The 15948-nt window shown below is 38.4% G+C and overlaps 3 protein-coding genes and 1 long non-coding RNA gene across 4 annotated transcripts; 2 read left to right on the forward strand and 2 right to left on the reverse strand.

The window, feature by feature from the left end:
* Positions 1 to 90: 90 nt before the first annotated feature.
* On the reverse strand, positions 91 to 3663 carry LOC110756853 (acyl-coenzyme A thioesterase 2, chloroplastic). Its single transcript, XM_021958326.2, has 5 exons — positions 2714 to 3663; positions 2249 to 2426; positions 1644 to 2113; positions 804 to 932; positions 91 to 503 (listed from the first exon to the last, which is right to left on the reverse strand). The coding sequence occupies exons 1-5, from the start codon at positions 3494 to 3496 to the stop codon at positions 348 to 350; spliced, it is 1716 nt and encodes a 571-aa protein (XP_021814018.1). The 5' UTR covers positions 3497 to 3663; the 3' UTR covers positions 91 to 347.
* Positions 3664 to 3791: 128 nt separating this feature from the next.
* Positions 3792 to 5807, forward strand: LOC110756855 (sm-like protein LSM36B). Its single transcript, XM_021958329.2, has 4 exons — positions 3792 to 3924; positions 5064 to 5212; positions 5347 to 5460; positions 5560 to 5807. The coding sequence occupies exons 2-4, from the start codon at positions 5098 to 5100 to the stop codon at positions 5604 to 5606; spliced, it is 276 nt and encodes a 91-aa protein (XP_021814021.1). The 5' UTR covers positions 3792 to 3924; positions 5064 to 5097; the 3' UTR covers positions 5607 to 5807.
* A 295-nt stretch (positions 5808 to 6102) lies between these two features.
* BT3 (BTB and TAZ domain protein 3) lies at positions 6103 to 9181 on the reverse strand. The gene is made up of 7 exons (XM_021958328.2): positions 9028 to 9181; positions 8665 to 8770; positions 7698 to 8097; positions 7467 to 7597; positions 7059 to 7365; positions 6518 to 6831; positions 6103 to 6409 (listed from the first exon to the last, which is right to left on the reverse strand). Exons 3-7 carry the CDS (start codon positions 8040 to 8042, stop codon positions 6286 to 6288), a joined length of 1221 nt encoding a protein of 406 aa, XP_021814020.1. The 5' UTR covers positions 8043 to 8097; positions 8665 to 8770; positions 9028 to 9181; the 3' UTR covers positions 6103 to 6285.
* Positions 9182 to 11248: 2067 nt separating this feature from the next.
* Positions 11249 to 12470, forward strand: LOC110756940 (uncharacterized). The gene is made up of 2 exons (XR_002526745.2): positions 11249 to 11825; positions 11919 to 12470. It is a non-coding gene; the product is annotated as an uncharacterized LOC110756940 (long non-coding RNA).
* Positions 12471 to 15948: the final 3478 nt, after the last annotated feature.

Below are 15948 nucleotides of genomic sequence, written 5' to 3' on the forward strand. Positions count from 1 at the left end.
CTAACTAAGGGGATGCCTTACAGAAAGAAAGCATTCAATAGCGTAGCAGTAGATATGGAGGCCAGTAACTCAAACTGTGTTCAGCAATAATTATTACAACACTTGATGTGATAGCCCATTTATTTATTTATTGGAAGGCTCTATTTATAGAAATAAATAAAACAACTGGATGAAGCTACAAGGTTTTCAAAATATACAAAATTTGCCAAACAATTTGTTGCCCTCCCCAAGTATACACAAGAATGACATTGCTTTTGAACCCCGCCCAAAAGGAAAAAAAGACATTACTTGATTATAGTCTAGAGCTGTTTGATTTTCACTGATGCTTGCCTTGCCTCCTTGCACGTTCACGATGCAACAAACTGGGATTTCTCTTCAGCATCCATACGTTCAATCACCCGGCGTGCTTCCTCTACTGTAGCAGGAACAACATTCCGAATCCGGATCCCATCTTCCATGGCTTCAGGAGGGGCAGAGAATGTGAAATAGAATTTGTTTGATACCTGTTCAAATATATATATATATATATTATATATCAGACATGAACCTATCTACATATTCCCCAGACCCCCAAGCATTTGTAGAGCAGAAATAAGGATTTCATTTGAAGATCTTATTTGACAGAGATTTTCTCAAAACTAAACCCACTCATTCCTTTACACTCGTTTTTCTATAACCTTCTTGATTATATTATCTTCCTGGGTTTGCTGGTTTGCCTTATTTCGGTGACAATGAATAGATTCATTTCACAGGCCTTGTGCAAAAGCTTCCTTCAGCATGTTTTTGTTAAGTCACGTGCTCACCTCACTAGACCTAAGCTCAGGCTGTGTCACATGAGCAACGACTTCCACGTTTATCAGAGGTTCAGCTGGGTTCTCAAGTTCTGTATAGAGAACACAAGACTTCAAACGTAGGAAGTTTCCTACATCCACCTGCATCAGCAAAACAAATTTGTGGTTCATTAATCCCCCCAACATGTACCAACATTTGATGAAATTTTGTATTCATTTCTGCCTGATAATGCAAGTTGGGGAAGTGACAACTTTTTCTGTTCAAAGACTGAGTTCTGTACTTGAATGGAGTTGCATAAACTCTTTCTTTTTCAAGCAAATCTAGAAAAAAATATACTGTATTTAACCTCTTAGGGAATTATAGCATAAATTCGGAGCTGCCAAAAGTTACTAGGCGCTCACACCTTTATTTCAGTTCACTTGCATCCTCAAACAATCTTTGAAGACAAAAGATGCAATATAATGGAGGGTAGCCATCAAAGGTGCTATTTATCTCGTAATAACTCTCTTGCCTAACAACTGACACTTCAAAATGAGTGGTCTATCAGTTCCGTTTTAGTCCAAGATGCTATTTTGTAAATGACATTCTCTTGTCAAGCCATGATCACATACAAAGAGAAAATAACAAAGAGTGCAGACCAACTAGTGCTCATGTTTGCTCATAGTACAATCAATAAGATGTGATAGTTTTCAATCTTAAACAAGTATGTGTATGTATGTATTTATAGTCCGTCTTATGCTTCAATAATACTTATGCAGCATGCCATGTCTCTACACACACAAAGAGAACTAAAAAACGTTCATAGTAGCCAGTTCAAAAGATTTTTATAGGCAAAAGGCTCAGTTACTTACAGGTCTAACAAAATCAACATGATCAACTTCTAGAAAGTGTGGTGCTACACCAGCAAATGCATACGTTGTTGAGAAGGCCAGTTCAAATGCTCTTCGCATTAAAAATCCTCCAAAGATCCGACCATGGATGTTCCTTTGCTGTGGCTGGCAAATAAAGGAGTTCTCCAGGCACGTATCCCTAATAAGAATGCTATCTCGGTCTGCCAGTGCTGGCATGTCGCAGAAAACTCGACCTTCGGCTAACAAGGCATTGAATCTGTTTGCGTCTTGGTTTTCAATATCTGTTTTATGTGCTCCTCTCTTCTTTTTCCTCATTTTGTTCCTCTTATCTGCCTCTTCCCAAAGCAATTTTTCCTTTTCAGTCTCAGGTGAGATTTGGTTAACCGGAGCAGATTTTCCAGTCTCAGAATCACGGGCCACAAATGTGAAGTTTGCTATAAGAGCAATGGACTCTGATGGGTGTGGGGTTCCTACAAGTCAAGTTTTCATAGTCAGCACTCGGCACAACAACAAATTAAAACTAAAATCATGATCCTTAGATCTTATGAGAATGAGAGATATTTAGCAACAAGAAACTAAAATATTTGTTATATATTCTTCAGTACCATGCATGGATTGAGTGACTTCCAGTTGAATCTCCATGGATGATTTCCCAACCCATGCAACAGCACCACCTAGATTCAAATCAGTGTCAACACGGATAGGTTTTTTCAGAACCATCTTGTCAACAGAAGCAGTCACCAATAGTAGAGGCCTCGTTGCGCCATCTTCATTGCAGCAGTGCTAGTCAGCAGGTGAATGAGTGAAGTTAAAAAACTATGATTTTCAATGAAGTGGCAACAGACAACACTCAAAAGGTTATGGAATCCCAAACCAACCTCTAATTCAAGGAAATCCCTTTATGCAGAATGCTAATTAGAAGTTAGAACCCAGTTAGGGAAAAAAAACTTTGTTAGTAGCTTTTTCTTCCAATCCAAATCCCAAACAACAAAATTCAAACAAATACATACTCAATTGCATTTATGTAAAAACACGAAACAGAGCTTATATTAGATGCCTCAAGTTAATACCTTGAATGCAATGGTTCCAGCAAGAGCATCGAGATCCTCAACCAACTTCCCCATCCTAATCTCATTCCAAGGGTTCCTGTATTGCTCTCTGAGTTTATAATCAGATGAAAACTTGTAGAGAATACTAGTCCGGCTCTGCGCCGGAGTTCTCGCCACCAATTCACTCTGTGGAGGAGCGTCAATTGGCGGTTCCCCGAGTTTCTCATACATTTTTGATCTTGCTTCCCAGAGAGCATTTGTTACAGGTGAATGGTACATTCCGGGCCATAAACTGATCGGTTTTCGGATTGAAGAGCCTGCATCAATTGGCTGTGAACTATCATATGGTGAAGTTACGGTGGACACAGCTGGGATTGACTCTGAAGAAAGCGGTTCAGCTGGCTCCGCAGAATCCAATGGTTTGGAACGTGACGGGTCAGAATTTGCAGTTGACAATGGCCTGTTTGGTATTAGTCTGTATAAAATTGGACCATATTTGGTGGCTCTAGAAACTGATTTTTCTTGCTTTGGAGATTTAGGCGAGTGGGTATTGATAACATGAGCATCATTGTTAAAACAGGATTTAGAACCAGCATATAACACTGACCTGGTTTGAAGGAATGCTGGTGAAATAGGATCAAAAGGTGCGATTTTGAATATGGGGTTTGCTTGTTTTGGTGAATTTGATATCTGGGTACTGCTTGTTTCAGATTTTGTTGAGTATGAAACAAGTGCTTGGAGTGATGAAGATTTGAAATTGGGTTTGAAGAGGAGGTGGGGAAGTGGTTTTCTGAGTGGTGTCATGGTTCCCAAGTGAATTGGATTGGAAAAAGATACAAAAGCTCCTGACTTTGATCGGAGTTTGTATATGTGACCACAATCGTCAATCGAAAGGGAGAATGTGTCACAAATTATATACAGAGAGGATCTCAGATTCTCTGTATCTTTTAATCAGGGCGGGTAGGATCTGTTTATGCTGTTATTGGTTGGCTGGGTTCCATTTTGTGTAGGCCAGGTGGAAATTCATTTCTTGTGAAACCTCGACCCAAGTTTGACCAAGAAAAAAAGAATATGGGCGAATGCACGAATAAGGCCCAACGACTGCGGTGGGCTTACAAACAGACCCCAAGGTCCAAACTCCCACCGTAATATATAAGCAGTCAGGGCTTCCCGGTTAGTTTGTCACTGTCTTTCTCGCGCTCTCTCAAAGTTCAAGCTCCGGAACCAAAAAGGTGTGTGCTTGATCCGCATCTTCTTCTTTATCTTTCATAGCACTTTTGGTCTTTTAGTCGTAGCTCTTATATGAACTCCTTTCGTTGTTCTTGTTTACATTTATTAAAGAATTTTTTGAACTTGCCCTTTAGGGTTTCTTGAATTTGATCTATTGTCTGAGTAAGGTTACTGTTGAGATATTTATGACGATGAAAATGCAATTAGGCCAAACTCAATATGGGCATAAATGTGTTAAGTGATTTTCGGTGAAGAATTTACAGAATTTGTTGATAATTTTGTTGATACCATGGGGTTTAGGTCTAGCTTTTTTGTTAATTTTTCTTTTTTAATTTAAAAAAAAAAAGAAAAAAGAAATATCCTTTGTTTGTGTAATCAATTTCATTTCATGGGACTGTTTCGACGACATATATTCTATAATCAAAAGGATGACTTTTTTAGCACCCTTTTAGGGCTGGAATCAAGTGTGTGTTAGATGCTTATGTAGACCTGTATATGGAATCCTCGTTACTTAAAAGTGTTGTAAGTTCACTCACAGCACAATATGTTGCTGCAGAAGGAGGTTGGAGAGGTGTTCATATCTTAACAAAATTGTTTGTATGATGTCAAATGCCATCTTATTCACTTAGGCATATGGTAGGATCGTTTGGAATATTGCCTTTTGACTGATGAGCTTTCTAATTGATAATGGGGTGCCTTTTAGATTAGTTTGGTTTAGTTAGCTATTCCTTGAGCTATGCAATCAGTTGAGTGGCAATCTGCTTTTCTTAAACATTTCTTTTTCTCTGGTGTTTGTACATGGATTGAAAAGTCTGTAAAAAATTTGTTGTCTATTGTTTTCTTCATAGATGGTGTCAGCGTTACTATTAACTGAGTTAATAATCTGATACCAACAAACTAGGATTGTTTGCTTGGATGGGCTTGTTTTAAAGTCACTCAGTTCTGCTCAGAACGTATTCAGGGGCTTTTGTGCTGGCAAGATTGGTTGATGTATCTGTCCTCTACAGTAGCTCTGGTTTTGCGAATCTTTATGATATGTATTCGTCTTTCGGTGGCTTGTGTTTATGTGTTGTTACATATGTGTTCTTTTACTTTATTTTCTTGACTGTTTGAATTTGTTTAACATTTGATATCATTTCAGGGGGTGTAAGAAGTTAAGATTTAGGATAGAGAAGATGAGTGGAGGGGGAGAGAAAGGGACAGGAACCACAAAAACTCCTGCAGATTTCCTTAAATCAATTCGTGGGCGACCAGTTGTTGTTAAACTGAATTCTGGTGTTGACTATCGAGGTCCGTTTATGTAATCCTTTTTTCATGCCTATAGGTTTTTCTTTTCTTGTATTCTCATGACTTTGTTTTTGTTTCTGGGTGTTGATTCAAGATGCAGGGATTAGCCCTTTTGATGTCTTAATTTTCTTATGCAGGTATTCTTGCTTGTCTTGATGGTTATATGAATATAGCGATGGAACAAACAGAAGAATATGTCAACGGACAGTTGAAAAATAAGTATGGTGATGCTTTTATTCGCGGAAATAATGGTAATGTTCTATGAATTATCTTGTCATATTTCTCTTGGTGTTGTTACCTTGGTTAAAAGAATAATTGGAATTTCTTTTTCTGTTTTGGCATTGATGCAGTTCTGTACATTAGTACGACGAGGAGGAATTTAGCAGATGGTGCATAGCATAGTATTGTGATGTTATCAACCCGTGTAGAACATCTCTGCTGTCATGCTTAATGCAATTGTGTTGTAATGTAAACTTACGTGGAGCTTTTTATGAGAAGGAAGTAGAACTAACTACCCTACTCAATACATTTTTTTGAAAAATATTTGGTCTTGAATGAGTGAAGAAATTATCTGAAGACTGATCATTAATTATTATTATGATGAATGCTTGTCATATTCTCACCGAAGCCTGGCATATCAGGGGAATGCTTGATGATGATTCATAAATCATAGTGAATTTGTTCCGAGGGCTCTAGTTGTTTTGAGGTCACTGTCAGTACTAAAAGGTTTACATAAAACACAGAGCAGAGCAGTAGAAAATGTGCTTTGCTAGACTCATGTTTGAGAGGCAAACTTCTATGCGTAAGGTTATAACGTTTTCAGTAGCCGTAGGTAGCATTGAAGCTCAATTCGGTTGTTGTTCAACAGCATAAAGAATCTCATACTCGTCATCTAGTTGAAATCCCTCCAAGTCAATAGCCTCAGTTAGAAATCATATGCTTATTACATTTACTTGACACCCCCCACCCCACAAAAGAAACAGACGATTCTTGATACATTTAAATTTAATTGATAAATAAAAAAGATACGATAAATCATTCTTCAGTTGATACATTTTGCTTTGAAATGCTAGAGGTCATAAGAAACTTGCACGCCGACCTGAGATTGGTCCCAGCTTTGCTGCTACCACCTTACTCACCAACAACTTCCATTTAGCTTCATCTTTCTTGGTCTGCTGCTGCATTTTTTCCTTGAAATGCCTGAAACCACAGAGAGTAATTATGCAAAAATCATTTCAATCATAGTGGCACATGGCATCCATATTACTGGCAGCAACACCAAAGTCCCACAGGATTTCTCATGCTTACCTACACAAAGGGACCTTGCATGAATCAGGCTCATCGCAAATACGAGAATGCAGTTCAAGAAGCTGCCACATGCGCTTGCAGTGAGCACATCCACCAGGAACCCGGGTTTTACAGCTGGAGAAATGACGAACTAAGGTCTCAAGCCCCTTGCAAGCAGGAAAATCACAAGCAACCTGGCTTCCTCTGAACACCTTGTCACGGGGACCTATGGTCCTACATCCATCCCTGCATATGTGAAGGAGGGCTTCCATTGCCTCGTACAGTTGCAAGTACACTTTTCTCTCTTCCTTTTTCCTCAACCTCTCTTCTTTCCTCTGGCACAAAAAAGTTGAATCTAAGATCCCAAATTTAAAGGAGTGAACTAAAAGAGTACTGATGACTTTACGCTTGCATAAACATTCAATTAGATACTAAAACACCACCTTGTTGAAAACGTAAAAGGTTTTCTTTTTACAAAAACAAAAATGTATCTCCCCCCCACCCCACAAACCATACAGAGGTAAGGTAAAATCATTGAAAAAGGAAACAGAAACCAGCTTACAGAATCTGCTTCAACAACAGCCTCTAGCAGCTCTTGTTCAAGTGCAGGATTAACTTGCTTCATCACTTTCCAGCCTTCAGTTGATGATATGGCTTTAAAGTCCTTCACAACCATACGAATACAAATTAAGGAGAGCCGTGGTGCATCACAGTTCCTCGCCAATTGAAGCACATCAACCACGTTTTCTTTGCTTAGCCATCCTTGCTCAAGAAGATATATACAAACTCTTTTCAGTGATGGAACTGAGTAGGAGTGTGACAAAACCAACAAATGGGGAACAAATTTCTTCATCTCTTCCTTTTCATAGCTGCATAAGACACACAAGAAAATATTGTAAGAAATTTAGCTAAAATAAGCAATTAATCATTGGAAGGGGATAGCTTACTGAACAACATAATTCCAACATACCAGGATGAGTAAAGAAAACGAATGAATGTGTAGACAGCTTCATAAGGTACCCCAGGGATCTTAATGTATCTCATGCCATTTTTAACTTTTGATTGCTGCAAGAAATTACCTAGCACCGGTGATGCAATGCTCTGCACATTCAATATAAAAGGAAAACCTTTAAGCCACATCCAGAAATTTCATCGAGGATTTTCTATTGATGAAACTATGGGATCAATTCAATTAACTCACCAGAACACTAAAATGAGCTGGAATATATGATTCATCCTCGGTGAAAATATAGACATCAGCACCATATCCATCTTTAAAAAGCTTGTCCCATGTATCCATTGTTTCCTTTGGGACAGAGCAACTCCGTGAGAGCCTTTTGAAATATTTGTTCCCTGAATAGGTTTTACTAGGGACAGGAGGAGGAGGTTTTGGGATATTATGGTTATAGGACACAGAAGAGGTTGGGTCTTCCAGAACAGGTAAAATTTCGTCTGGAATCTCTCCCTCTATACGTATATTGAAAGATCCACAAAATGAATCGCTAGGTGAGGATGGCCAGGGTGAGTCAAGAGTAGGTGAAGACATTGGCTATTGTAGTTTGTCTAAAATAACTATATAAAAAAAAGTATGGATAGAAGATCTGCACACAAAGAAAAAAAGAGCTTATGAAAAATGCAAGAATAGTTTTGAATGTTGTAGAACACAAACGGAATTAGATCATAAATGCACCAATTATATTAATATGAAACAGTGCGTGGAATGCTTCTCGTACAATACTTATGCAACAGAAGATACCTGGGTATAAGATCTATTTATAGGTGTCTGTGGCCTAAATGGTATCTCATGGTTGGATCAAAACATAAAAATCCACTTGGGAAGGAATGCCAACAACTGCTAATGAAAGAAGCAAAAGACTTCAAAGTGCCAAAGAGGAAAAGAATCATTAACAAGAAGCCTTTCTTGGCTTGTAGACCAGTTCCAAAGTTACTTGAGAAATTGAGGAACCTCTAGCATGCCTAAGTTAGAGTTTAGAAATTTCTTTTGTCCCAATCTCAAACCAGCGATGCAGGAAAGATATGCTCCCAAAACTAGAATTACTGCTAAAAACTTTGCCACAGTTTACAGGAAACAAGGCATCCACCAATTGAGAGACAATAGTAAAAGCTTTTAACTTCAACCGTAAGTCTAAGAAAATCTGGAATCATACCTTAAATATATAAAAAAGCAAACCTTCTCACAAAAATTCGAGATTTGCGCCGATCTTCCCCACAGACCAATCACTGATGCTACAAATACATTCAATGCCGAAGAAACTGAAACACAGAAATTGACAAAATATTAAAATTCAGAATAAATCCTCACAGGAATTATGTAGTATTCTGCTCAGGCAATCATCTACTCAAATTAAAAGCAAAAGTTTGAACTAAAATCGTCAAGGATCAAAATCTGAAGAGAAAAGGTCGAATAAGAAAACTTTCCACATAAAGAGTGTTTGTTAGGTGGGAAAAGAAAATAATATTCAGAGCACCCGAAATGAAGAAGAGAAATTGAAGGATATGAAATATCATACAGGTGATGAGAGCGGTGGGATTGGATGAAGGAGTAGTGTTGAGTTGAGTTGAGAGGCAGAGCAGAGAGAGAGAGCTGGTATAGTCTAGAATGCAGAGGAGAGGAGAGAGAGAGAGCGCGATGGACGTGTGTCTTCTCCTAAAATATATACGAGGGAGGGGGAACATATATATATATATATATATATATATATTTATTGCTCGTTATTATTTTTCCTTTGCTTTCCTTTTTGTCTATTTTTTTTTATCTGTCGCTCACGACAAAATGGTTTCTCTGTCTCTCCCTCTAGATATTTTTATCTAAACAAAGCAAAGCAAAGCAAGCATTCCAATTTTGGTATTAAGTTTCCATCGTCGGATACATCAAAGACTGAAATGGTGATCAATCAAAGACTGAAGCACACACACATGTACACATGTACACAAGTTACACAACACAACTGGAAGTGGAAGTCTTCAGCTCATGGCTATGCAATGCAAAGTAAACATTGTAACAGAACAGAATCTAGTTATGTAGATATTAAACCAACACTAGTACTCGGTAAACATGGATACTCTCAAATATAATTAACATGTTTATTTATGATATTGGTAATTTGGTAAATACAAAACAAAATAATGACGAGCGATACGATATGGAAGTGTGGATGGGGGGGTGCTGGGCACATAGGAAAGGAAAAGAAAGGGCAAAAAGGAAATGTGGGACCTTCTTACACGTGTCTCATTCTTATTGGGTACCTACAAAAATTTCTCCATCCGGTGGGTTGAAAATTTTAAAGCAATAACAGGTTGACACGTGGATGAGTTGATAGAGAGACAGAAACACAAAGGGAAGAGATAGAGAGAGAAAGTGTGGACGGCCAAGGAAAGAAGAGAGAGAAGGGAATAAATGGGGAGAAAAGGCCAAAGAAAGGAAAAGGAAAGGAAAGGGACGGTGACCGTCTGTACTCTGGTCTGGAAAGCTACTAGTCTGCTTGTTTGCTTGCATGGGAAAGATCAAATATGTGATGTGGAAGATGGGCCCCACCTCAACCAATCTTTTCTCATTTATTTTGGGTTTACTCGTGTGGCCCGTGGCCCGTGGCCCTCCTTTAATTAGTACTACTTTTAATTAATAATTTTTTGTTTTTTTTGGGGGAAGGGGGAGACTGTCCATTATCCATATTTTAGTACAGATGATTATATATATATATATAATTATTTTTTTGGTCGAAAGTACAGATGAAGGCCACCTCCCTAAAGACGACCCAAAAATTAATTGGGAAAAGGCCAAAAAGAAAAAGAAAAAAGACGACCCATAAAATAAAACCCACCTGAGCAAAGAGAAAAGCCCATACTTTATATTTTGTTTATTTAGTTCAGACTGACCATCGTTCTAGCAAGAAAGCCATGGGCATGTGCGGGGGAGTATGTATGAGGATGAAGACGAAGTAGCAAGAAAGAAAGACAAAAGCCCAGGCCCTGAGTGTTACAAGAAACAGCCCAGTAAATATGGGCCTCCTCAGTCGACATAAAAGGGCCATTAATAGCATTTCCACCTTAGCAGCTTAAGCAAAAGGCCCTTTAGGCCTCAAAAATCATTTCCAGCAGCCCGGGCATATGGTGGGCTCCACCAAGTCTGGGCAGGCCCGAAGACAAAAACAGCACGAGTTCTTGCCTGAGGGTGATGATGTCAGCACTGACACCATCAACGTAAAAAAAAAAATTTTAATTGAAAAAAAATTCAGAAATATTTTTTTTATACATACCTAGCAATTTATTATTATTATTATGCTCATACATATAAACAAAATTAATCTCATATGAATAGTAATTGCATTGGGTTGTCATGACAATGGGTGGAAAAACAAAATAAAAAAGGATAGGGCAATCACTCAAATATGTATGAAAACGTGAATTAGATTGTATTGGATTGGATTGTGGTGAAAATCTATAGTGAGTGTCATATATGGACCCCACATGTGGACCTTCATATTGGTCACAAGATCATTTCATTAAACTTAAGTGAAGTTACTATTCATATGAATCATGTGGTTAATATAAATTTCCACATCTATGAGCCATATATGACACCTTGATTATAGAACAACTCTTAAATTAGGACTAGCTAGTTAAAAAACAGAATGGAATGTTGGCAACTATAAGGAAAACATGAATGATGCATAGCATGCGTAAAGAGACGAGAGACAACACTAGATGAGAGAGGAGAGGGTGCCTGCCTTGTCAATTATTGGTTACATAATTCTATCTATGCAAGATGGAATGGACCACCATTGTCGTGTCTTTACTGTATGGATTCATTCACCCTCAACCCAACTTCAATTATTGTATGCTTAGTTTGCGTGACAATGAGAACACATAATTGATCAATAGGGTTATCTACTGTAGACGTTCCTGAACTTTGCCCACAGTTGCAATTGGTCCGTGAACTTTTTTTGAGGCAATTGCATCCCTTAACTCGACAATCAGTTCCAATTAGGTCATGCCATCCAACTCTGTCAATTTGCCGTCAAAATAAGGGGTTAAAGCGTCCTTTCGAGTCTGAAGACTCTCCTTCACTTTTTTCTTTCGGTCTGAAACTCTCATTCGCTTCATAACCCTGAATTTGAGAAATCCCCAAAATGAAGAACTGAAAGGGGGCTGTGCATCCGAAATTGCAATGTAAGGGAAAATGTTGAAGAGTTCGACAGATACAAATTGCAGCCGTCGTTACTGCAAGTGTGGGTTGGAAATCAAACGCCGGACTTCATGGATAAATCTGAATCTTGAAAGAAGATTTGAGGCATGTTGCAACAATCGGGTAAATTTTTGTATTTGTAAAAATTGGTTGAAGTAAAAAATGATTTTGTTGGGTCTGAAATTGGTGTTTCATTTTGTTTCAATTGCATAACAGTAAAATGGGGTTGCATTTTTCTGCATGGGTGGAGAATGAAACATGCCCACGAGGAAAAGAAATCTTGCCTGGGTTACTTAGAAGACTAAGAGGAACGAAGGACGAATTGAGAGCAACGGCGGAGAACTTCAGATTGATGGAAGAAGAGAAGAACAAATTAGAGCGAAAACCGTGAGAAGAAGAAGAAGAAATCAAGATTTTGAAAAAACATATTCTGGGAATGGGTAAACAAGTTGTTGTACTAGAAGGGGAAATTTTGAGTTATCGACAAAGACAAAGGTGGTTATGGGTTGTTGTTCTGTTGTGTTTTATGTTCGTGATATTATTCATCAATATGGATGATTTGGTAGTTTAGAAATGGGCAGGAAATGGGCATAATGTTATATATACTCTTCAAAAGCTTTTGAAATGGGCAGGAATTGGTAGTGTGGGTAGGATATGGGAAGGAATTGCTAGTGTAGAAATCTGGGCTGAAACCTGGTCATAAGGTTATTTTGTGCCTCTTTGGCAGTGTATGAAACCTTTTGCTGTCTAAGGTCATTTTGTGCTGAATTGGTAGTATATAATACCAAATGAACATTGGCAATCCAACATTCACCAAAATACAATCCAAAATACACCTGAACATTACATAATCCAACATTAAAAGAGCCTTCAAAATAACATTACCAAATAGTATACTTGACAGTCTATAATTGTCTAGCTAAAATACACATCTACATAGTACTTAAAAGTCCAAAAGAGGTCTTAAAAGTCCAAAAAATAGGTCTTCACAGTCTATACTTGTCCTCATGTTTTGACACTATGTTTGACTATTCCTATACGGGTTGTGGTTTCTTGAGTAAGTAAAGAGGATGGTGGTTGCAAGGACACTTGTTGTGAGGATGTCATTGGCAGATTGGCCCTTCCTTGACTGATACCACTTACCACCTAAGATTAAAAACACAAAGAACATATATTACTAAATAGGCAAACCTAAAAAACCTGAGTTGGGCAAGAATAATAGGCAACTAACTGGTTGTGAAGATGACACCCTTGCAGCTTGATTCCATACGCCTCTACCTGTTCCTTTGCCCCTATTAACTTGAATTTGGGCTGGGGCTTGGTAAGTTTAAGTTGGGGCAACATTAGTTTGGGCTGGGGCAGTATTAGTTTGGGCTAGGGCAATATTATTTTGGGCTGCGGTAGTATTATTTTGGGCTAGGGCGGTATTAATTTGTGTTGGGGAAATATCATTTTGGCCTGCATTTCTATTGTCAGCAGCTTCAACCCGATTTTGGCATGCATTTCCATTTTGGGCTGCCTCAGCTTACACAACATACAAGCACAACTATAAAATGGAAGAACCATAGCATAGTCCCACAACCCAAATAATTAAAAAATCATTGCATAACTAAACCCAAAAAATTAAAGAATCAGTCTTCCACATCCTTTTCGATTGTGGCCTTCTTTTCCACATGCTCCACATCTAATCTTAATGAAGAGTTTTCTAAGTTTTGCTGCTGGAGTAGTGTAACCTGGAGGCAAAGGGTTTGGTGGGTTTGGGGGCTGGTACTTGAACCTCACCAGGCTCCTTTGTCCTCACTCTCTTGAGTTTTCCTGGTTGTCACCTATGAAATGGAGGTCTAATTGGAGGCAAGCCACCCTTAACCCACTAATCCATAGAAGGGATGTGGTGAACTATTGGTTGATATGACCTCATGTATGTCTTTGGCTTATAACAATCATCTCTGTGGAATATAGCTGAAATAGCATGTGCACAGGGTATGCCACATAAATCACATCTCCTACAATTACAAGTCATTGCTTTTAGATCTACAACAAACTCCTCACCATACATGTGACTAACTTGATACATTTTCTCCCCAGCCAATCTAGGAATGCATTGAGAGGCTCTCATCTTGTTCTTCTCAATTATTTTGAATATCCTTGGGCCAATAGGGTGTTTCCATTTTCCACAAGCAGCCCTTCGATTAGCCATCCTAAGCATTACATACATTCTAATACTTTCCAAACATGCCAAAATGGAATTATCTTTGGAATCAATTATAGTTGCATTAAAGCTCTCATAAAGTTGTTCAACAGAAGATCACACTTATACCTTGGATGAAAGAGAGATCTGGTCCACTTTTTAGGTGGTCTTTGTACCAACCATTTCCAAGCTTCCATTTCCTCGTCTTTTATCTTCTCCATTTCTGCTTCCCACTAAGGAATAGTTGTGGCTCTGGTAGTTGCTTACAACATGTGTTTAAGAGTGAGACCAAGATGTGTTGCTCTAAAGTTATTGTACAAGTGTCTGACGCACGTCCTATGCTCTGCAGTTGGTAATACATGTTCAATGACATGTATGAGGTCTTTTTGCTTGTCACTTATGAAAACCCAGGATAAACCATTTGTAATATCTAAATCTTCAATCAACAAAGACATAAACCAAATCCACGAGTCCTTGTTTTCAATCTCAGCCACAACATATGCAATTGGGAAAACCCATTATTACCATCAACTCCTACAACTGTCAATATTTGCCTAGGATAAGGACCTTTCAAATGGCAAGCATCAACCCCAATAACAGGCATGCACCCTTCTAAAAACCCTTTTTTTACAAGCAGCCAGACACACATAAATCCTTTGAAATATTGCTTCACCTCCAACCAGATCACACTTAATTTTCACTGTATTACCCTTGTTGGTATTCTTCAACTACTCTGCATAGTCCCACAACCGTGCATATTGCTGTATGTAGTTTCCTTCAATTTGTGCTTTAGCCAATCTCTTTGCCCTATGCACTTGAGTTTTGGACACCCTCACATGATAGGACTCTAATACTTCTCCTTGAAATGCTTTCAGATTCCAATATGTGTTTATGTTAATCTTGCTAGAAAATCTATCACAAATCCATTTGGGATTAGCAAACTTCAGCTTGTCCACCCTCCCACATGTATGTTCTAAGCTCAACTTCTTAATTGCAAATGTTTGCACATCCTGATTTATCTGTGAACCATAATCCACAAATGGACAATTTAATCCTCCTTTGCAAATTGCCTTTACTCTCATCTTGTTAATTTTTTCAAAGCACACCCACCTTCCTTGAATAATGAAATATTCCTTCAGTGCCTCTTTAAGAACCTGTCTGTTTTCAAATTGCATCCCAAGCTGAAACTCAGGATTCTTTAAGTCCACCTCCCTCATATACTGCTTAAACTATGGCAGTTTTTTTTTTCCTTCTCACCTTACTTGTCCCTTCATTATCCCTTTCCATATCATCCCCATCACCCTCACTTTGAGTATCAAAATCTGAGGTGTGCTCACCATCTGATGACACTTCTCTAGGAGCCTCAAAAGTAGGCCCTTCGTTGTTACCATTCATAGTGGGCTCTGACCCTTCATGAACAGGCACTTCAACTGTCTTACACCCAAATTCTTCTTCACTAAACTCATAATCTTCTTCACTATCTTCAACCTCGGCTTCATCTTTATCTTGCACATCAACATTATCTTGCACCTCAGTTTCATCTTCCACCTGAATTTTGTCTTGCACCTCAGCTTCCTTTTCCCCTTGAACATTGTGTTCCACTTCTGCATAATTGTCTGCCCCATCCAAACTGCGGCACCCAAAAGAAGCTTGACTCCAAACTGTATTAGAATTGCCCACCTCAGTATAGTACAACACAACAATCCTATTACATGGCATTTGGGCCAACATATCAAACAGTTAAACATCAGAGCTGATAAGTTCAAGCCCACATTCACCATGCTTTCCACCCTTCCTATACCATATTTCCAAATTTGGTTTGTGGTTGGAAATGTCTACATTGTAACCAAGCCCTTTCCCTACCTTTCTTAAGTCCACCAATGACAAAAAATCATCTATAACATTATCCATGTAATAAACTTTTCCATTTTTATACTCCCCACTTTCCAACACATCCCCATGGTGAAGTTCTAAAGTGCACTTTTCATGACTACATGCACAGTAAACAAGGGTCAAAACAATGCTAAAACACACAAACCTGTTTTGGATTCATAAAAT

This window comes from Prunus avium, chromosome 7 (assembly GCF_965620075.1).
Source record: "Prunus avium chromosome 7, drPruAviu1.hap1.1, whole genome shotgun sequence".
Lineage (NCBI taxonomy): Eukaryota > Viridiplantae > Streptophyta > Magnoliopsida > Rosales > Rosaceae > Prunus > Prunus avium.